The sequence below is a fragment of the Bos indicus x Bos taurus genome, chromosome 17 (genome assembly GCF_003369695.1).
Source record: "Bos indicus x Bos taurus breed Angus x Brahman F1 hybrid chromosome 17, Bos_hybrid_MaternalHap_v2.0, whole genome shotgun sequence".
Lineage (NCBI taxonomy): Eukaryota > Metazoa > Chordata > Mammalia > Artiodactyla > Bovidae > Bos > Bos indicus x Bos taurus.
Genome location: NC_040092.1, coordinates 17,740,693 through 17,763,559, shown reverse-complemented (window position 1 = coordinate 17,763,559; position 22,867 = coordinate 17,740,693). Strand labels below are relative to the sequence as shown.

The 22,867-nt window shown below is 49.4% G+C and overlaps 1 protein-coding gene across 3 annotated transcripts in view; it reads left to right on the top strand.

Moving 5' to 3' along the window:
• Window positions 1-22,867, top strand: part of CUX2 (cut like homeobox 2) — a 277,595-nt gene that overhangs the window by 231,619 nt on the left and 23,109 nt on the right. For all 3 annotated transcript variants that reach the window (XM_027566784.1, XM_027566782.1, XM_027566785.1), the window contains exons 5-10: window positions 5,718-5,852; window positions 8,913-9,036; window positions 11,463-11,539; window positions 12,417-12,483; window positions 14,236-14,284; window positions 18,034-18,138. In XM_027566784.1, coding sequence (XP_027422585.1) covers window positions 5,718-5,852; window positions 8,913-9,036; window positions 11,463-11,539; window positions 12,417-12,483; window positions 14,236-14,284; window positions 18,034-18,138 — 557 coding nt within the window. The remainder of the gene's footprint in view (window positions 1-5,717; window positions 5,853-8,912; window positions 9,037-11,462; window positions 11,540-12,416; window positions 12,484-14,235; window positions 14,285-18,033; window positions 18,139-22,867) is intronic.

The window sequence follows — 22,867 nt, the reverse complement described above, 5'->3', positions numbered from 1 at the left end:
GGCAAATTAGAACTTGTCGCTTCCTAATGCTCTGAAGATCTATTCCATCCCCATCCATATTATCTGACTGGAACTTAAGCTACACAGAGATAAGGCCACTACTGTGCCCCCCTCAGAGACATGCTCAACTTGCTGAGTGAAGCAGGTGCATGGACTCATAGGTCCCCCTGAAGTGAGTTGTGCCCACTTCAGACTCACCACTGTGGCATAAAGCAATACCTCAGCATGGGCTCCACACCCACAGACTCTGGACTCTAGCTGCAACCTCACAGGGGAGGCACTGTGACTATCCCCATTTTACAGACCAGGAAACTGAGGGCTCTGAGAGGTGAAAGAGTAATCACATGTTGGTTTGGTCCTCTGGAAGCATACAGATGCCAAGATGGCATTAGATGTGCAAGAGGTTTTTGGGGGAAGATGCCTGGGAAGGATGGAGAGGAAGAGGAAAAGGCCAGGAGAGCCTTCACATGGCGATGCTGGTTTTATGCCTGGGAAGGGAGGGGAGAGGAAGGAGGGTTGGTGGGAGGAATCTCACACCGCAGAGCAGATCTCGAAACAGTCCATAGCCAAGCTAATGGGAGCCCCAAAGCAGGATACACTAGTCTGCTCAGGCTGCTGTAAGAAAACACCACAAACCAGGTGACTTAAACAACAAGGTTTTATTACTCACAGTTCTGGAGGCTGGAAGTCTTAAGATCGAGGTGCCAGCCTGGCTGGTTTCTGGTGAGAGCTCTTTTCCTGGCTTGCAGATGCCTTCTGCATCAGAGCAGGCTGAGGCTTTGCTCTGATCCCACACTGCCACAAGGCATAGAATTAGGGCAACACTCATTTAGAGTCTGTTAGGGGTCAGGCACTGTCCCAGAAGCTCGGTGAGCTCATGCATCCCTGAACAGCCCTCTGCGGTAGGTCCTGTTGTTATTCCCGTTTTACTGCCGGCGAAACTGAGGCTCAGCGGACCTATGTGGCTTTCCCTGAGGCTGTCACAGCCAGGATTTAACCGTCAGCCTCCCAGCCTGTCCCCCTCCCTCTTTTATCTGTGAGAGGCTGTGGGAATTTGGAGGATTCACAACATCCACACCTCGAGTGTCAAGTTCATCTGGAAAGCTGTTTATTAATCACCCTGAGCATCCCAGCTCCAAGGAATAGGCCCAGGGCCAAGAGCACTCACTTGGCAGGACCTTGCCCCCTATCTGCTGACATCCGGTGCTGATTGAGCGTGTGCCTGGGGTCGACTCATCAGAGAAACTTGAAGGTGGAGCTCAGAGAAGTCAGATGCTTTGTCCCAGGTCCCCCAGCCAGCCAGCGGCAAGGCCAAGAACAGAGCTCTCAGTGTCGGGCACCTCGGGGCAGCTTGGTCCACTGCTGAGAGTCACCAGGCTCTCTGGTCAGACTCCACCCCTGCCACTTCTGAGCTAACGTTCTTAGGCACATAGAATCTCCTCTCCGGGCCTTCATTTCCTTGTCTAAAAAAGTGGAAATAGCAGCAGCTACCTTTATCAGGCCTCACCTTGGGGAAGTGATTTCCACGCGCCACCCCGCCGGCCCCCCGCCATGCCTGTTTCCCCATCTGTAGACTAGGAACACAACAGCCCTACCAACAGTGTTGTGGTGAAGATGGAATGAATTCTAATCCATGTAAAGTGGTCTGGCTGTTAGGACTCAGCCACTGCCTGACTTTGGCTGTCATCTGAACCTCCCCTCACTTTCTCTCTCCAACCGAGGATCCAGGGGAAGCACAGTGTGGGGAGAAGAGGCCCAAAGGCCCATCTTGGCCCTACCACCCCCTCACTTTCAGACTTCAGGGAAGTCACAGGACTCTGCTTTTCCCCGCTGTGCTCTGGGGTTGTGGGGTGGGGGGAGGTTGGACAATGGACAGATTGTCCCTCCTTGGATGACTCTTTCTAAGCTGGAGCCTTTCAGTCCCTGCTGCTGCTGCTAAGTCACTTCAGTCGTGTCCGACTCTGTGTGACCCCATAGACGGCAGCCTACCACGCTCCCCCATCCCTGGGATTCTCCAGGCAAGAACACTGGAGTGGGTCGCCATTTCCTTCTCCAATGCATGAAAGTGAAAAGTGAAAAGTGAAAGTGAAGTCACTCAGTCGTGTCTGACCCTCAGCGACCCCATGGACTGCAGCCTTCCAGGCTCCTCCGTCCATGGGATTTTCCAGGCAAGAGTATGGAGTGGGGTGCCATTGCCTTCTCCGTTCAGTCCCTGAGTGGAGTTCAAAGCAGGACTGTTGGACTCTGAGTGTCCCAGACACTGAAGAGAGTATATGAGGCTTCACCATGTCCTCAGTCTCCTGGAGTTTGGCCACAGACCGCTGCTGCTGGAACACCGTGGGGCCAGGTGTGCTGCCCCTCTCAGGATAATAACAGCAGCCCGCTCTGTGCCCAGCCCTAGTCTCCACCCGGCACTGTGCAGATCTCATTCTCTCATCCAGTCCTTGCAGCCCCATCGTACAGATCAGAAAATAGAGGCTTAGAGAGGTTACCTAACTGTCCAAAGGTCACATGGCCAGTTTGGAGCTGGAGCTGACACCAGCAGTCCTTAAATCATGCTGCCTCTCCCAATAATCGTTTTCAGTCTTCCCAGTAGTAACTTCTGAGAGGCAGAAACTGTTTCATTTTCGCACTTTTTAGTGGGAAAACTGAGGCTCAAGACCAGTGCTGGACTTCGGGTTCTGAGAGTGTCGTCACCCAGTATTCTTGCCCGGAGAATCCCATGGACAGAGGAACCTGGTTGGCTACAGTCCACGGGGTCGCAAAGAGTCAGACACAACTGAGCGATTAACTTTCACTTACACTTTTTTTCTACCCTGTTACGGGCAAATGAAGGCAAAGAGACAGAGCCCGGGAACCCGCTGGCCCCGTAGAGTGTCACTGCCCCCCCCCACACTCCTCGAGCCTCTCCGGGGTCACCTGAGGTCAGCTTCCCCTGGACAGCGAGTATCGGGCAACAAAGAATGACCACAGGGCCTCCGAGCAGAACAAACCTCCATTTCTGATCCCTGGAAACGAGGTAAATGACATCCCTTCTCACCCGAGCGGCGTCTTTTGGCTTGGACAGGCTCCTGGCCAGCCAGCCCCTGAGCCATGAGCTGGATCTGTTCCACCTCCTGGAGCTGGGAGCTGCAGCCTCTGTGTTTATCTAACCTCCCTGACCCTGGCAAGCGCTTGTCGCCTGTTTCTTCTTTTCTCAAAAACCAGGACACAATAGGAAGCGTTTCCTTGAACTTATTAAAAAATCCAGACTTGTAAATTAATTTGTCCGTGTTGTACAAAGGCAGTGCAGATGGACTCATTAGCATGCACACAACAAATAATTATAGATGAATTTTTAGCTGGCCTGCCTAATGCGCTTGCTGGGTTAATTATGTCAATGTATAATTACATCAGCCCGGGGAGACATAATGGCATACCCCGCTGAGCAGGCCCTGCCTAATGACGGGGCGTGGGGGGAGTGCTGACAGAGGAAAGACGGCAGCGGCGTTCCCGTGCACCTGCTTACCTCGACACAACGCCCATTGTCCGAGCCTCCCACCACCTCGACAGACAGGCGGGAGGAGAGGGAGAAAATGCAGAGGTGGCCTTGTTCCAGCTGGACCTGAAGGCCCCCGAGTACAAGCTCTACCCTGTTTCTCCCACCAGCAGATATTTATTGGGTTGGACTGTGGATCAGGCATCATTCACCCACAAGGGGTCCAGTGGAGCAAAAGGAGATGCGGGCCCAGCCCTGCCTCGTGTGGAGTTTGCAGTCCAGCGGGTATTCACTAGATGCACTTGTAAATCATTGAAATTGGAAGTGCAGCGACTGCTGTGGAAGAGAGGTGCAGACAGCTGGGAGAGCACATACCGGAAAACCAGCTAACTGGTCAGGGAAGGCTTCCTGGAAGAACTGGCATTCGAATTGCTAAGACAAGTAAGCATCAACTAGCTGAAAGGGACAGAGGAGGGCAGAAGGCTCCTGGTTGTACAAAGCCTCTGGGATGGGAAGGTGCATATGAGGGACTGAGAGAAGAAGGTCAGTATTGTTGGCACTCAGAAGGGCAGGGGGAATAGCAAGGGCTTCCATGTGTTCTGAGCTGACCAAGGGCCAGGTACCATGTTGAGGACTTTGCATGAATCTTCATCACAGGCTCATGAGGTCGGTACTTTTGTGGTGAGGCACAGAGAGGCAGCACCACTTGCCAAGGTCACACAGCAATCCTGAGAGGCAAGTATGGATTAGATTTGGACCAGGGATGTCTGACTCCAGGGTCCACACCAGCAGAGAGTAGTGGCCAAGCAGATGCTAGTGGGAGATCCCAGAGGAGGAACCAGAAAGAGAGAGGGCTCTTGGGCATTAGAAAACACTGTGGAACAGACCAGACCCCTTGGCCTGAAGCGAAGAGGCCCTGGCTTTCTTGGGGCCCCATGAATACCTACCTACACGTGGCTGCTGTTGTTGTTTAGTCAGTAAGTGCGTCCGACCCTTTTGTGACCTCATGGTCTGTAGTGTGCCAGGCTCCACTGTCCATGGGATTTTCCAGGCAAGAATACTGGAGTGGGTTGCCACTTCCTTCTCCAGGGGATTTTCTCAGCCCAGGGATTGAACCCATGTCTCCTGGCTTAGCAGTCATGTTCTTTACCCCTGAGCCACCAGGGAAGCCCCTTCCTACACGTGGCTACTGGGGTTGAAATATCCAGAGCACCGGGACAGGAAGTTTTTGTGGCATTAGAGAAAGAGATCCAGACTTGAGTCTCTCCTCCACGCTTCAGCAAATCACCGCTTCTCTGAGCCTTAGTTTCCTCATCTGTGAAAACAAGTTAGATCTAAGCCAGCCTCCAGGGGATGCTGGTGCATCGTGGGACTGGTTCCCAGGGACTGGCTTTGTAACCTGGAAGATGCTCCACCAACCACCTGCCCCAAGTGGAAGAAGAGATGGTTGGACTCTACATCTGAAGGAAGAGGAAGTGCTTGCTAGCTGACAGCAATAGGGACAGAATTCCTGGTGGAAAGACCAGCAGTCCTCAATTTTTTTTTGCTGTTGGGACATTTGGAGACACCTTATATCCAGGTTTATATTTGGTCCCTAGAAAAAAAAATCATTTAATCAACCATAAGTGTTCACAAAAGATGGTGTGTTGTCCCAGATCTGTTGAAAAGCACTGCAAGGATTATATGTGCAAGGATGCTATTAGGGAACCTTGGGTGAAGGAGAATAGGGAGAGAGTGAGAAGTGGGGAACTGGGTGAAAGCCTAAGGAAGGAAGTCCTGAGTGAGGTCGTGGGCCAGTCCTCAGAGCAGTTTTATATCCCCCAAGCAGGTCTGCCCCGATCCCCGCTGCCTTGTCTGGGAAGTTCCCTGAGAAGGAAGCACTTGGACTTGTGAATTTCAGAGCGTGCCTGCTGGGATCCTTGCCAAGTGACACTCCCTCTGATTGGAGCAATACGCCATCTCATGGCTACCACCGATGGCATCTAGAATCACCAGAATGCAGTTATTGTAACAATTATTGTTATTATTCCCAGCTGGGCAGGACATCCACATCCATGGGAACAGCACAGGCTCCTCAGAGCAGGTGCCTGGAGAAGCTCTGCTCCCTCATAAGCAGAAAGTACACAATGCTCCCATAAGCCAGCAGAGAGATTCCAGACGGCTCGATGGATGGTTCCTCCCACATAAGCTCCCTGGCCCGCAGAGCTCCCCCTACCACTGTCCTCCTTTCTCTGTGCAGACCCCGTGCCTGTGTTTGAGGTGGCACGCAGCCCAGACGACAGACTGCAGCCCCCCAGCTTCGACCCCAGTGGGCCCCTGCGGCGAGAGTTCCACGCTTCGTGGAAGAGACACCCTGAGCTCGTCGGCACCAAAGGTACTGATAAGGCTCTCACAGAATGTCCATAATGAGCAAATGGGCTGTGAATCTTTGGCAGCCAAACTCTGCCACCCCTGTGGGGGGAAGAGGGGCAGGGAACTCAACTGTATCATTTTAGAAGTGGGATGGATTAAGGTACACTTCTGCTGAAACAGGCTGACACCAAATTTCAGAGGGTTAATGTATTTGAAGAGAGGAGAACTTTCAGGGGATGGTCCACACGGTCATTCAGGGACCCAGGTTGTGGTCGTCAGCACTCAACATCCACAGTCACAAGTGCATGTTTGACATCTGATCAAGAGGCAGAGAAAGAATGTGGAGGATCACACTGAGATTTGTGGGGTCCAGACCTCGGATCGGCAAGCATCACCTTGGCCACATCCCATTGGCCAAAGCTCAGTCACGTGGCTGTATGCTGCTGCAAAGGAGGCTGGGAAATGTAGTCCGTGCCCAGGAGGAGAGGGAAAAAGGGTGTAGGAGCACAACACTGTCTCAGCTCCAAATGAGACAAGTAATAGAGTCTTTAGGTGTACATATGTTGTGATAAAATGTCTAAAAGCAAGAGAATGATGAACAAAATTCAGCATGGTGATTACCTCTGGAAGGTAAGATGTAAGGTAAGAAGTCTCCATAGGGAGAGCAAATAGTAGCAGGTGAAAGCCATTGGTAACCATCCCAGTCTTGGGTGTTCATTGACCTGCATGCCAGGCGCTGTGGTAGGCACTAGGGACCCAGCCAGGAATAAAACAGAAAAAAATCTCTGCCCTCATCATGTTGACCTTCTAGAGGGAGGAACTGATTGTCAACAAATAAATTAGTAAAATATATAGTATGTCAGTTGGTGAAAAGTCTTTGGGAAAAAAAATAAGCAGAGAATTGGGAAAGAGTCGGGTTAAAGGCTTCTTGTCTAAGGAATGAATGAGTAGGGTTTACCTCAGGTCTGTAAGCTTTTTCTGAAAAGGACTAGAAAGTAATTACCTTGGTGTTGCAGGTCATGCAGTTTCTGTCAAAACTACATGACGCTGGGTGAAAGCAGCCATAGATAACATGTGAATTATTACATATTAATTTGGGGGCGTGGCTTTATTCTAGTAAAACTTTATTGACAAAACAGGTAACGAGCCAGATTTGGCATGTAGTGAAGACAAAATGGGCTGAGGCCTGTCAAATGGAAGCATGACACAAAGTCACTTTTCAGGAAACAACCACTTTCACACTCCCCCATTTCTCAACATCCTCCCTTCACCCCTCTCCCCCACATTGCGTAGTGAGCACCTGCTGCAAGCCTGGCCCTAGGCAGGGTCTTCTGGGGAAGACTTACAGTGACTAAAATAACAGCATTTTGCCAGCTCTGGTCCTGCGCCTGGAATACCCTTCCAGCTACCCTGACAAGCCAGGACTTGGCAGTTCTTCAGCCCCTGCTCATAGGTATGCCTCTATGAAGCCTCTGAGGTTCCCCAGCAAAGCTGTCACCGCTTCCTCTGAGGTCTGAACTTCCTTCTCTAAGAATAATATTAATAGTAGTTGTGGAAACTGCCTCTTGAGAGCATTTGCTCTGTGCGGTGTGCTTTTCACATAGCAGCTCACTGGCCCCATTTTACAGATGGGGAAACTTGAGTCACAGAAGCAACAGGTAGCCAAGTAGGGAATCAGAACAAAAAATTTTGACCTTGGCCCTGGGCTGTGTTTCTTCTTGAGGACCCTTATTATTCTGCATCATGATGGTCAAACCTTGCTTTTCTGTTCACTGCTGTGACCTTCACATCTGGAACATTCCCAGACCGTGTGTGCACACGTGTTATGTGTGTCTTATGAGCTGACCGCTCTGCCAGCCTCTCAGGGGACTCACTCTACAAACTGCCCAGCTCTACACTCACCCTCCTGTGCCAGGCTCACAGTAGAAACTTTATAACCAGGACAGAATTTAACTGAGTCACGTGGACCCATGATTGGGAGACCAAATTTTGGAGCTCTTGAGCCACTCATCCTCGATAGCTGGCCCCTGGGCATCTCTCTCTCCGTGAATTTAGTGCCAAAGGCACACACTGATCTCCGAATGAGCCCCCATGGCGTTCACAAAGATGGACCTGATGTGGGCCCTGCCCCAGGGCACCTGCAGGTGAGGGGTAATGACTGAACATCTGAGTGTGTGCCATCTATCATGGAGAAGGGAAAACAGCGTGTCAGGTCCTCAGTAGGTTAAATCTGGAGTTCCCCTGTGACCCCACCATTCCACTCCAAGGGATATACCCTAAAAAACTGAAAACAAGTGCTCAGACAAAACTTGTACACAAATGTTTATAGCAGCACTGTTCACAGTAGCCAAATGATAGAAATAATCTAAATGCCCATCAGTGGATGAATGGGAAAAAAACAAAGTATGATACATCCATAAAATGGAATATTATCCGGCCATAAAAAAGGAATGAAGCACTGACCCATGGTCCAACTTGAATGAAGCTCAGAGACATGTTGAGTGAAAGAATCAAGTCACAAAAGGACATACGTTATGATTCCAGTGATGGGAGATATCCAAAATACACAAATCCATAGCAACAGAAAGCAGAACAATTGTCAGCCAGGGAAGGGAGTGGGGAGTGTCTGCTTAATGGGGACAAGTTTCATTTTGGGGTGATGACAGCGTCCTGGAATTACTGATAATGATTGCACAGTATTTTTGACTATACTACGTGTCACTAAATTGGGTATTTTTAAATGGTTAAAATGGTCAATTTTACGTGTATTTTACCATGGTTTTTTAAAATCATACAGAAGGCCAAGGAGGCAGGGACAGGTCTGAGAGGGCAAAGGAACCTCTGGGTGTGCCACCCAGGGCCCACACGATGGGAGTCTGACTCTCTTATGCAGGTGTTCGCCAAGGCTGCAACCCAGCCAACCATGGCGACAGCAGGTCTGACAGCTGTGCTGTCTCCAGTGCTGAGTTTGGGAAATTGATTCTCCTCCCAGAACCATTGATCGATCTGGTTTGCAGAAAGCGACTCTGGTCGTCACGCCGCTCTCAGCAATGGGCAGTTTTCCCTCTTCTTCTTCCTTCAGAGCAGAGAGAGGGGACGTCACCAGCCGGGCCCACGCTGACCGAGGCGAGCCGCCTCCCAGGCATTCCCAGCAAAGCCCTCCTGACAGAAACTTTGCTGCAGAGAAATGAGGCAGAGAAACAAAAGTGAGTTGGGAAGGACGGGCGGGCCCCTGCTGCTCCACCTGTCTGGGAGAGGGGGCCTGGAAAGTCACCCCTGCCAGGGCCCATGGGGAATCCAGATTCAGTCTGAAGATGGAGATGCCGGCCTGGGTTCACACCACGTCTCAGCAGCTCAGTGACCCGCCCTGGGCTGGTCACATCGCCTCACTGAGCCGCAGTTTCCCCATCTGAAAACTGGGGCTAATGGTGGTATGTTAGTCATGGTTCCCCAGAGAAACAGAACCAGTAGGATTTTTTTTTTAATTAAGAGTTGTATTTCCAGGACCTAACTCACATGATTGAAGCTAGCAAGTCTGAATTGGGAGAGCTGGCCAGCAGGCTGAAAACTGTCAAGTAGAAGTCAGCGCTGGCTGCCATCTTGAGACAAAATTCCTTCTTCAGTTTTGTTCTTAAAACTGTCAACAACAACAAAAATTAAAAAAAATTTTAAAGGGGGATTTCCCGGGCAGTCCAGTGGTTAAAATTCTGAGCTTCCCCTGCATGGGGCACAGGTTTGATCCTTGGTTGGGGAACTAAAACTAAGATCCCACATGCTGTACAGAATGCCAAAATTTTTTTTAATTAAAAAAAAAAAAAAATTTAAGACCTTCAACTGATTAGATGAGGCCCACCCCTGTTATTGCATATAGTTTCCTTTACTTAACATCAACTGATTGTAGATGTTAACCCCATCTACAGAATCCCTTCACAACAATACTTGTATTAGTGTGTGATTGCATAACTGGGTACTATAGCCCAGCCAAATGGACATATAACACTGACTGTATCAACTCCTAATCTGCCCTGAGAGTGAATGAAATGAAATGGCGCCTCTGAATGCTTAGCTCAATGCTCACACAGCTGCTGCTGCTGCTGCCGTCACTTCAGTCGTGTCCGACTCTGTGTGACCCCACAGACGGCAGCCCACCAGGCTGCCCCATTCCTGGGATTCTCCAGGCAAGAACACTGGAGTGGGTTGCCTTTACAGTTAGTGCAGTGTTGGTAAAATATGCATTCTTAGGGCCTTTCTAGGACAGTTTCATGATCATTCCATATATCTTTTCTGTTATTCACTTATTTTTTTCATCCCACATATTTATGGAACCACCAGCTGTGTGCCAGGCACTGTTCTAGGGAACAGCTGTGAACAAAATGGACAAAACTCTCTGCCCTCCTGGAGTTTACTTTCGCATGAGGAAGACACAAAAAAGATAAATAAGTAGTGTACTAGGTGATAAAGGTTGTGACAACAGATAAAACAGAAGAGGGAGCAGAAGAGACAGGCTGAAGTTTTCAATAGAGTGTTAGAGGAAGTCTCACTGAGAAGGTGTTCTTGTTCAGTTGCTCAGTTGTGTCCAACTTTTTGCGACCCCATGGACCGCAGCACACCAGGCTTCTCTGTCTTTCACTATCTTGCAGAATTTGCTCAGATTCACATACATTGATTTGGCAGTGCCATCCAACCATCTCACCCTCTGCTGCCCCCTTCTCCTGCCCACCGTCTTTCCCAGCATCAGGATCTTTTCCAATGAACTGGCTATCGCATCAGGTGGCAAAACTACTGGAGCTTCAGCTTCAACATCAGTCCTTCTGATGAATATTCAGGGTTGATTTCCTAGAGAATAGAATGAGCAAAGCCCTAAGGAGTTGAGGGAGTCTTGCAGGCATATGGGGCAAGGAACAGTCAGTGCAAACGTCCTAAGGCAGGAACATGCCTGATGTGTTTGAATGGCAAGGAGGGGAGAGGGCGGGATAAGATCAGGGTAAACAAGGCTCCTTCGCTGGACTTACTGAGCCGGAATAAGGTAAGGCTCAGGCTTCGCATAATCCTTCCCCCAACGCAGTGAGAAGTCCTCTTTCTCTGCTGAGATGCTTGCCTCACACATGAGTTAGGCCACAGTGGGCTGGCAGGGCTTCCCAAACTCCTGCCACAGACAGGGAAAAAATTGCCTCTCCAGGGGACAATAATAGTAAACAGTGGTATTGGGGGAACTCTGGGGGCTGGGCACCACGCTGAACGTGCCTCATAGTACCCACTGAGGCAGACTCCATCACAAACCCCATTTTTATTATTTATTTATTTTGGACATGTTGGATGTCGTTGCTTTGCACTGGCTTTCTCTGCTTGCAGCGAGTGGGGGCTGCTCTTCACGGTGGTACTTGGGCTTCTCACTGCAACAAACCCCATTTTATAGATGAGGAAATTGAGGGCCAGAGAGGCAGGGTCACTGGAAGCTTAACTGGGCATCAGCTCTAATGGAAGCCACACTGTCAGCAAAAGAGCAGGGCAGCCAGGTGCCTGCGTGTCGTGTCTAAGGACTCATTAAAAAGACCCAGGTGCAGATTACAGGGAGTGGGTGAGGGTATAGGAAGCCAGGAGGGGCTGGTCCACACGCCAGGTGTTTTCACAGGGGCCTTCAAGAAGTACAGATCACTTTGGCAGCCAGACTGGGGGAAGCCGAGGAGAAGATCAAGGTCCTACATTCAGGTATGTATCTGGCACGTGTCCTCTGCCCTCACATCACCCCAGCCAGTCAGTCCAGGAGGTCCAGTGGGAAGAGGAGGGGGCAATGAGGCTAAGAAGACTCAGAGGGCAAGAAAGGCGTTTGGGAAGGGAGAGGAAAGACCTGCATGACCCCATGGGGACTGGAGCTCCAATTCCAGGGGTCATGCTACTATGGAGAGAGGGTTTAAGATAGAATTAAATCAGGGGTGGCAAATGCAGTGCCCACTGGGGCTGGACAAGCACCCAAGCCAGCTGGATCAGAGAGTGCAGTAGGGAGGAGGGGAGGGGTCTGGGTCAAACTGGAAAACCCAGGCCTCATCTAAAGAGGCGGCCCCTGCTGAGTCTCAGCCAGGCACTGCCCAGTACAGCCAGTCCCTTCTGCTCTCCTCAAGAAATCAGAAATCTGGAATTCTGTGAGAAATCCTTATTTATCATGCATGTACCTATTGACTTTGTTGTTCATCCTTGTCCCCCTCACTTCCAGGCAGGACCTCAGGGTGGGTGAGCTCATGGAAGGATGGCCCCACCTAGGTCCTGGAGTGACCTCAACGTGTTAGGGGCTCATACCCCAGGTTCTGGGACCAGCCACCCCCTCCACTTACCTGGGTCCCCTGAGCTTCATGGACTCCCAGAGAATGATGTCATCTGCCCTCCCTTCCCTGGCCACTCCACAGCCCTCCCACCAGCTTGAAGCCCTTCTAGGAGCAGGAAACTCACTAACTGCTGTCGCCAGTTCCCAGAGGAAAATCTTTGCTCACTACCCCAAGCCTCATTCTGCCTTCTGGGCTCTACAGAAGGGGAGAGAGTTCCACCTCCCTGGGGACGGAGAACCTCACCCTGGCGCTCTAATTTTTCTCAGCGTTAAAGGCCACGCAGACAGAGCTGCTGGAGCTGCGGCGGAAATACGACGAGGAGGCAGCATCCAAGTAAGTGAGCGCCTCACTGAGGTGCGCCTCCTCCCTCTGACCCTCCCAGACCTGCCTCCTCTTTCTGACTCTCCTCCCTCTGATTCTGCCTGAGGCACTCATTTCACACCCTGTGTTCCACACTCGCACACAGCTGTTCCCCAGCCGTTCGTGGTGCCATCCACGCACCACACACTATAAAGGACACTCTGGGTTGCCAGCTCAGCCCACTCGACTGCTCAGAGGCTTCTTGTCCCATCCTCCCGGCGCTGTCCCCACTCCCCAACTTCACAATCCAACCCCCAGGGCCAAGCGTCATCTTCAGTTATTCTGGACTAGATATCACTTAATCCTCAAACACAAATATTTAGCACCTACTGTTTACCCACGGCTATGCTGGGTGCCTGGAGGAAACATCAGAACATGGCCCTGTCCTCAGTCAAGGAAAAGAGACAGATACTTGCTGATGTACAGGAATAAATTCTTTCATGTGCAGACACTGCTGAGCACTTACTGTTTGCCTGACACTGTTGGGGGCACATAGTAAATGCGATGAAGGGAAAAACTGGGAGAGCAGCAAGAGAGAATGACAGGGAGAGGTGCGTCCTGCTATCCAGGGTAGTCAGGGAGGACTTCTCTAAGGAGATGACCTTCAGAGCGAGACCTCAAAAACAAGAAGGCGATGGCCACATGAAGAAAGCTGGGCAAGGTGCTCTGGGCAGTGGGAAAGCTTGTGCAAAAAAAGGCCTTGAAGCAGAACATGCATGAATCACAAGTGTGACTTTTAGTCACCACATGTTCCCCGCAGACCACCCCCTAGCCCACACTAGACAGAGGGGCAGCCGAGGTGGATAAGGCCTGTCCTGATCCTCTGCTGCTGCTGCTAAGTCGCTTCAGTCGTGTCCGACTCTGTGCGACCCCATAGATGGCAGCCCATCAGGCTCCCCTGTCTCTGGGATTCTCCAGGCAAGAAGACTGGAGTGGGTTGCCATTTCCTTCTCCAATGCATGAAAGTGAAAAGTGAAAGTGAAGTCGCTCAGTCATGTTCGACTCCTAGCGACCCCATGGACTGCAGCCCACCAGGCCCCTCCATCCATGGGATTTTCCAGGCAAGAGTACTGGAGTGGGGTGCCATTGCCTTCTCCCCTGATCCTCTAGGCCCTGCCAACCCAGAGGTGTGGGGAGGCAGCAAAATAAATGAGGGGAGTTGAGGGAGGCCTCCTAGGAGAACAGTGCAGCTGGGTTTTCAGCTCAGGACCTGGGGACTTCCCTGGTGGTCCAGCGGTTAAGACTTCACCTCTAAGTGCAGGGTTATGGGTTCAATCCCTGGTCAGGGAGCTTATATTCCACATGGCCCACCATCAAAAAACAACATAAAACAGAAGCAGCGTTGTAACAAATTCAACAAAGATTTTAAAAACGGTCCACATCAAAAAAAAAAGTCTTAAATAAACAGAAATAAAGCTCAAGCCCTGTCCTCTTGAGGAAGGCCTCAACAGAACCAAAGGCTGGAGGTGTAGTTCGGTGAGAGCATCAGAGGGTGGACCCCCGGTGGGGGATGAGGTGTCAGGCTGCCTGGAAGGGGCCCAGTGCTAAGGCCCCATTTTCATTTCCCCGCAGCCTGACCTCTTCAGTAGGAAGGATGGAAGGCAGCCTCTTCACAGCCTCCATCGCAAGACCCTTGGGTTGGCAGGGGCTGGGGAGTTTCAGGAAGGGCAGGGGCCCTGGCACCTGTCAGAATCCCTTCCTCAGGGCCTCATCTTTCTGTCTCAGGGCAGATGAAGTCGGCCTGATCATGACCAACCTGGAGAAAGCTAATCAGGTGAGGAGATGTTTGCCGTTTGCCGGGGCTCACTGACCCAGGGTGGGGGGAATCCCAGGCTGGGCGGAGCGGAGGGAGCTGAGCTCAGTCAGTATTCACTGAACTACATCCCGTGCTGAGCGCTGGGGCTAGGAGATGTCAGAGGCACCCGGCCCCTGAGTTCCCAGACAGACAGAACACTCAGAAATAGGGTGATGCAGGCAGCAGTGGTTGAGGAAGGGGCACCTGACCCAGACAGGTGAAGACATCCCAGAGAAAGGGTCGTTGAGCTGAGACCTGATGAGTAACTGGAGCCTGCAGAGGGATGGATTCCAGGCATAGGATGGCCCTGGCAAAGGCCAAGAAGCAGCCTGCAGAGCACAACGAGCGCCCTTCCCCGTGGAAGAAAGGGAGAGCAGGGACCAGGGGTCCAAGCCCGTCCCCAGGCTAAGCTGGGACACGGGTCTCTCCCAGCCGGGCTAAGTGAGGAGCCGTGTTCCGCAGAGCCAGGGACAGTGACAAGGGACAAGCCTGGGGCTGCTTCTCTCCCTCTGTCCCGACCTGGGGGTCTCCGCCAGCCTCCTCACTCGATCACCAGCTGAGTGCTGGGTGGACCCCAACCTTCCCTGGGGCTCCCACATCCTCATCCCAGCCCGGATCCCTGGAAGTCCTTCAGCCTCTCTGAGTCTCAGTTTTCGCATTTATAAATGGGGTTCCCACATCCGGCCTCCCTCTGGCTTCAGATGCGTTGCCATCTGGGGGGCTGGGTTGGGCGGGACTTTGAAAGGAGGTAGGACCTGGCCATGAGGGTTCAGTCTGGAGTCCCGCAGGCCCACCACACCTCTTCCTCAGTGCCCTGCGACTCAAGCAGCCAGGGCCGTGGCCAGGAGGGGTCAGCAGTGTGACACCGCAGGCGGTCATCTCCCTGGGGGTGGTGGAGGGAGGCCTCCTAGGAGGGGCACTTTGAGCTGGGTTCTAAAGCCAGGCGCTGCCCTCCTGAGGAATGGAAGAGGGCACAGCAGAGGCAAAGGGCCAGATGCAGGGCTGTGGGGGCCCAAGGATGGGGTGCTCCCTCCTAGAGGAAAGTTGGGAAAGAATAACATTTTTTAGATTGATTTTTTAAGTAGGTAATCCATTTACTTAGTTCAAAACTGAAAAAGCTCCATGAGGGCAGAGCCCGGAAACTCCATCTCCCCTCCCTGAACTTGCCCCCAGACCCCCTCCCTTCAGCAGCCTCCGTTACCATGTCTGGGGTCTCCTCCCAGAGAGGCATTCACAAGCCCATGAATATCTACTTTTACCCCTTTTTAAACAGAAACAACAGTTACCAAGTGCACCCTTCTGAACCTTGCCTTTTCTGTGTGCGTATCTTAGAGCTTGTTTCGGATCCGAGTATAAGGCAGGTCCTCCAGTTTGACAGCTGCGTCATGTTATACTACAGGGACGCATCATCAACTAACCCAGGGGAAGGCAAACTTTCTGTAAAGGACCTGAGAGTATATTTCAGCCTTGCAAGTCACTGTCAAAACTATTCAAAACTTTGCTGTGGTAGAGTGACAGCATAGACAATGTGGAAGGGAATGGGTGTGGCTGTGTTCCAATAAAACTTTATTTACATAAACAGGCAGCAGGCTGCATTTTGCTGACCTCTGATCTAACTCATACCCTTTTGGTGATATTTCCAGTATTTTAACCATCATCCTTAATACTGCAGGGAATAACCTTGTACAGATATCATTTCATACATACCCAAGCCGCTACACAGGGCAGGTTCCTAGAAGTGGAACTGTTGGGTGAAAGAGCCGGGTGCTTATAATTTGGCAGATGTGGCCAGACTGCCTTCCATGGGTTAACCAGTTTACACCCCCTTCAGCAAGATAAGAGAGCCTGTGTTCTCATAGCCTCACCAGCACCATGTGGCATCCAACTTTTGGATTTCTGCCAAACAGGCTTAAGAAGAGAGATCTTAGAGTAGTCTGAATAGGAAGCATTTTTGATAATGTTTCTTTTTTCTGAGTATAAAACAAAACCTGCGCATTATAGAGTATTGAGAAAAAAGGACATGTTACCGTGTTAGTCTTTAATATCTGTATTTATTAATACTATCTTAAATGTGAGCAAGAGGATTCTGGAGCAGGTCATTATTACGGTAAAAACCAGGCTAGTTTTCCCCAGCTGTTCCCCTGGGGTGATGAGTCGAGAACCAGATATCCTGCATGTACTGGGGTTTGTGCTGTAGGCAAGGAACACCCCCCACCCCCGCTAAATATGAATCTGAGTAGTTGTATAGGAGAGGGACCTTCTGAGAAAGGGAGAGAAATCTGCTCTCAAGTATCCTGATGAACAGAAGGGCGAGTATCCTGGGTTTCTAGCCTTTAGAATGTAAATACTTCTCTCCAGGGGAAGATAAGACTAGTAACTTTAAATTCATCTTTACAACCCAGAGGATGTCTTCATGGTCTGCGTCTCGTGCCGCCTTGAAATGTCAACAGGCATCTCCCAGGAAGTGAATCTTTGGAGTTCTCACTAGCTGATCAGTCATGTATTGATATTTACAAGGCTTGTCTTTTAGCCCAGATCTCAGGTCTCAGTCCCATTTACTCAGAAAGCCCTAACTGTGTGGAAACATAAAAATGTTTTCTCTACAATCCCACACACACCCAAATCCTTTCCCCAAACAAAGCTGACTCTTAACTAGAACTATTTTTGAAACAAGGCAGGATACCATAAATAAACAAATCATTTTAAAGATAAATCAACAAGACATGTGCATAATGTGTGTGAGTCTCTGTGCACATATAGTGGACACTGCATACTGATTCCTGCGATCAGTGTATAAGTTAAACTTAATCATTTGACCTGCGTCACCAGCTGGGGGTCAAAACACAGCTGTAGCTCTTTTCATTTTAATAGCACTTCAAGATCCCATCCACCCTGTTGTTGTTAGTAAAGGAATCCAGTTACTGACATATTTGTATGTGTCAGGCATCAGGGTGGGATACCTAATGAATCGTATTTACCACATCACTTACTTGCAGAACAGAGTTATGAGGCAGTTGCTCTTATCATCCCCATTTTGCAGACAGGGAAACTGAGGCCAAGGATATGAAATTTCTTACCCAAGGTCACGCAACCAGAAAGAGACAAAGTACAGATGTCTTTCCAGGCCACAAGTCCACATTGTTAACATTTGAAAGCTTCCTTCCAAGCTTTTTTCTTATAAATTTTTGAAGAGTTAAGATTCAGTTTAGTCAGCTGTGGCATACTGATTTTTAGATGAATTTCAGTGCTCCTCCGCAGTAGTTGTATTCCATGGCCTCCATTTCACAGAAGGAAAACTGAGACCCAGAGAGGGGAAGTAACTTGCCCAGGGACCTGCAACAGCTTGTGGGCTTTGGAGCCAACCTCTGCAGACAACGTATGGCACAGGAGCTGGGGACAAGCTCTGGCCTTTTGACTAGCCTAGCCTGAAGTTTACTTGGCAGACAGAAGTGGCCTGGGAACATGCAAAAACTTGCCAGACTCATCAAGACAGCACCTCCCTTCCTGCCGTAGTGGAGTGGGAACGTTCTAGCTCCACCTGGAGTCCCAAACACACCAGGGGAACCCAGAGCCAACTCAGGGGCCCAGGACTCAGAAAGAGGACCCCAGGTCCTCAGACCTGCCTTCCCAGCTGTCTGAGACGGTGCAGGGGAGCAGTGGAGGGCCAGGGTGGGATCCAGTGTGGCCCCCTCACCTCTTAACCACACCTGCCCCAATTTCCTCCCCAGCGAGCCGAGGCTGCCCAGCGGGAGGTGGAAAGTCTTCGGGAACAACTCGCCTCCGTCAACAGTTCCATCCGCCTGGCCTGCTGCTCTCCTCAGGGACCCAGTGGGGTAAGGATGGTGGCAGAGCCAGAGGGAGAAGTTGGGAAAGGCCGTGTTTGTGGGTTGGAATATGTGGGTGACATTTTGTGGGTGGACTGTGTGCATCTTCATGAAATTGTGCACACGAATGGGTCTGGGCCTCTGCATACAGTGGGCATAACATCTTTATTACCAAAGTCAGTGTGTAGTTAAGTATAATTATCAATGCTATGATTTGCTTCGCCTGCTGAGGGTCAAACACAGCCACAGCTCTTTTTTTCAAGCTCAAGCTTCGTATAGCTTGAGTCCACATACTTTGGAGTTTAGTCAGGTCAGAGAGGATCATTCGGCTGGAGCAGGGTAGGAGGTTGATCAGTAGAGCAGCAGTGCAGTTTTGATGGCTGCCACCAGGTGTCGCTGTTGACCCCCTGGTCTCCACCGGCTTGGATGTGTGGGTCCACATACCAAGATCTGAGGTGGACACTCATATCAGGGTGATTCTGACAAGGTCTCCCAACCAGCCACATGTTACAAAGAATCAGTCTATTGTCGTCAACCCTGAGATTCCTGTGTTAAGCCAGTTAGGGCATCTTTCTCATTCCTCTTAAGTTGGTGCCCCTTTAAGGTCCTGGGGACATTTCCTGCCAAGGGATTTTAATCAACACCACCCCCACCTACCCTTCTGTCATAAAATAAGAGTCTTCATTGTTCCTCTCCCAGAAAGCCTGACTTCCTTATGTAAATTGGTCCTCCTTCTTTCCAGATTCCTGCTTATCAAGGAATAAGATTCATGTTGTTGATGTTGTTGAATCACCAAATTGTGTCCGATTCTTTGTGACCCATGGACTGCAGCACACCTGACTTCCCTGTCCCTCACCATCTCCCAGAGTTTGCCCAGGTTCATGTCCACAGAATCGGTGATGCCATCCAACCATCTCATCCTCTGTGACCCCCTTCTCCTCCTCCCTCAATCCTTCCCAGCATCAGGGACTTTTCCAATGAGTTGGCTCTTCACATCAAGTGGCCAAACTATTGGAGCTTCAGCATCAATCCTTCCAATGAGTATTCAGGGTTGATTTCCTTTAGGATTGACTGGTTTGATCTCCTTGCAGTCCAAGGAACTTTCAAGAGTCTTCTCCAGCACCACAGTTCAAAAGCATCAATTCTTCAGCGTTCAGCCTTCTTTATGGTCCAGCTCATGCAATTCATGATTGCTTCCATAATAACAGGTCTGCTCTGGGGTGATTTGCCGTCTCCATCCATGAACCTGAAGAGGCCACAGAATTTTCATTTCACCTGACACCCTGATACACAGACCTGTGTGTCTGTATCTTTCTATTTAAGTATTTGAATGCGTCTCTCTGAATGTGTGTTACTGTGTATGTGTGTGTGTGACCTCTGGGCAAATAACTGTATCCTTAATCTAACAGTGCCTAGTTTCCTCATCTGTACAAATAAGATCTGCTTTATGGGGTTATTGAGAGAATTACATGGTGTTTGGTTTATAATCTATGCTCAGTAAACATTCAATGCGATGTTATTATTAGTAGTGTGTTTGGGGCATGTCCAGGGTGTTTTTGCCCATGAGAGCATGTGGCGTCTGAGCACATACATGTTTCTATGTGTGATGATGATGTGTCTCCTGTATATTTCTGTGTGTGTGTGCTTGTCCACACGAGTACCCCCGCCGGTACACGTGTCAGTGTGTGCTGTGTCCATAGGGGTGTCCATCTGTCCCCGTGTCCCAGGAGGCAGAGTGTATGTTATCAGCACGCTTGATGTCTGCACGACCCAGAGAGTGAACTCCAGAGAGACTGAGAGTGCAAGAGAGCTCATGAGGACGCCTCAGAGAGAATTTGCCAGTGGTTCTTAATTAACCCCCGTGGAACCCAGCAAATGCCTGTGCTAATCAACCACGGGAAACTTTGCTGGTTTGGGGGGGTGAGCTTTTCTGAGCACAACAGTGGCGCTCGATGCTAATTAATTTAATGTGTTAATGGCATCCGCTTCCTGTTTTAATTGGCATTTATCTCCATGGAAGAATAGCTGGGGTTGGTAGTGGTCGGTTGTTTTTTTTTTCCCCCTTTGTAATGCTGCTTAGATTCGTTTGTAACTGAGCTCAAGGACAGCCTGACTTCAGGTCCTCTCAAACAGAAACCTCTTTACCTTCATCCAGGGCCATTTCCTAAAACCTAAAGAGGCCATGGGGCCTGGTGGCAAATTAGGGTGAGGAAGGAACCACCCTAATGTGACTCGTGGGTGCAAGGTCTCAGGTCTAATCCTGTGGTTCCCCTGGAATGGGAACGTCCCCCCCTGGGGTGGGACCTGGGCCTAATTTAGAAACCCAAACCTTTGTCTGTGCTGTTCTACGGCCAGGAACACCCTATCACTACCAATTCCTCATCCAAATGACTACTTCGGTTTTTTATTCCTTTTTAACAAATGTTTTATTGAAGTATAACATCCACAAGGGAAACTGTGCATAAGTGTACAGCATTTGGAATTTTTCAAAGTGAACACACCCCTTAACCAGCATCCAGATCAACAAGTAAAACATTCGGCACCTGGAAGCCTCCCTTATGCCCCCATCCAGGTGCCACTCCCCCGGGGAGCCCCTCGCCAGACTTCTAACAGCGCACATGGGTTTTGCCTGTTTTGAAACCTGATATTTTTTTTTCTTAGGAAATCTTCTTTCTTTTTTAATTTTTAAATTATGAAAGTATGATAACATTGACAGGAGACTTGGAAAATACAGAACAAAGTTACAGATAGCTCCACTATATATTACAGTTTTTTTTAAGTAGATAAATTAAGATTTTTAGTTAGAGTTTCAATATCAAACTCTCAAATATTGATAGAATGAAAGCAGAAAGTGGAAGCATACAGTAGACCTGAAAAGCACTGTGAACCAATACAACATACTTAAGATTTATACAGTTTTCACACAACAGCAGGATACAAATTCTATTCAAGTTCCTGTAGACTATAAACCAAGAGACACAGGAAAATATCCAGGGACATAAAGTGCAAAAATTCCATCATCTAAAGGTATTGAAATCATACAGAGTCTGTTTTCTTATCACTGTGGCATTATGTTAGAAATCAATATCAAAAGGTATTTGAAAATAATCTCATATTTTCAAGTGCAATGTGACATTTACCAAGAGAGATCTTTGACTTAGCCATTGAAAGCCTCAGTAAAGTTAAAAGACTGAAAAAATACAGAGGGTGATGGCAGAGAAGAAAGCATTTAAATGAGAAATGGGTATCAAAATGAGAAATTAATATCAAAGATTTTTTTAAAAGCTCCGTGTATTTAGAAATTAAAATGTCCACTTTTAAATGATGGGTGTTGATACCTGATCTTAATAGAATCACACACACACTTCGGTGTCTGGCTTCTTTGGGTCTATGTTATAGCTGGGAGAGTTATCCGTGCTGTGTTACAAGTAGTATAGATTATTCATTTCTGTTGCTGTCGAGGGTTCCACTGTCTGAGTGTTCCACAACCCGTCCATCCATGTTCTGGGGTTCCCGGTTTGGTGCTGTTTCAGAGAAGGCTGCTGTGAACATGCGTGTCCTCTGCCTTGGTGCGCAAGTCCCTGTGTTTCTCGTGCATATGTTCCAAAGACTGAGAGCACCGAGGTTTAGGGCACCATGTGTTCATCTTTAGTAGATTTGTTGTTCAGGTGCCCAGTCGTGTCTGACTCTTTGCAACCCCTTGTGCTGCACCACGCCAGGCCTCCCCGTCCCTCACCATCTCCCAAAGTTTGCCCAAGTTCACGTCCATTGCTTCAGTGATGCTATCCAGCTATCTCATCCTCTGATGCCCTCTTCTCCTTCTGTCCTCCATCTTTCCCAGCATCAAGGATTTTTTCAATGAGTCAGCTGTTTGCTTCAGATGACCAAACTACTGGAGTTTCAGCTTCAGCATCAGTCCTTCCAATGAGTATTCAGGGTTGATTTCCCTTGAGATTGACTGGCTTGATCTCCTTGCAGTCCAGGGAACTCTCAGGAGTCTTCTCCAGCACCACAGTTCGAAGGCATCAGTTCTTCGGTGCTCTGCCTTCTTTACGGTCCAGCTGTCACAACTGTATGTGCCCACTGGGAGGACCATAGCCTTCACTATACAGACCTTTGTTGGCGGAGTGATGTCTCTGTTTTTCAACACACTATCTAGGTTTGTCATAGCTTTCCTGCCAAGAAGCAAATGTCTTCTGATTGCATGGCTGCAGTCACCATCCGCAGTGATTTTAGAGCCCAAGAAAAGGAAATCTGTCACTATTTGCACCCTTTCCCCTTCTATTTGCCATGAAGTAATGGGGCCAGATGCCATGATCTTAGTTTTTTTAATATTCAGTTTTAAGCCAGCTCTTTCTCTCTCCTCCTTCACCCTCAACAAGAGGCTTAGTTCCTCTTTGCTTTCTGTCATTAGAGTGGTATCATCTGCATATATGAGGCTGTTGATGTTTCTCCCATCTATCTGGATTCCAGCTTCTAACTCATCCAGCCCGACATTTCTCATGATCTGCTCAGCATATAGATTAAACAAACAGGGTGACAGTAGACAGCCCTGTCGTACTCCTTTCTTGATCTTGAACCAATCAGTTGTTCCATACAGGGTTCTAACTGTTGCTTCTTGACCTGCATACAGGTTTCTCAGGAGATAGATAAGGTAATCTGGTATTCCCATCTCTTTAAGAGCTTTCCACATTTTATTATGAGCCACACAGTCAACGGCTTTGGCATAGTTGATGAA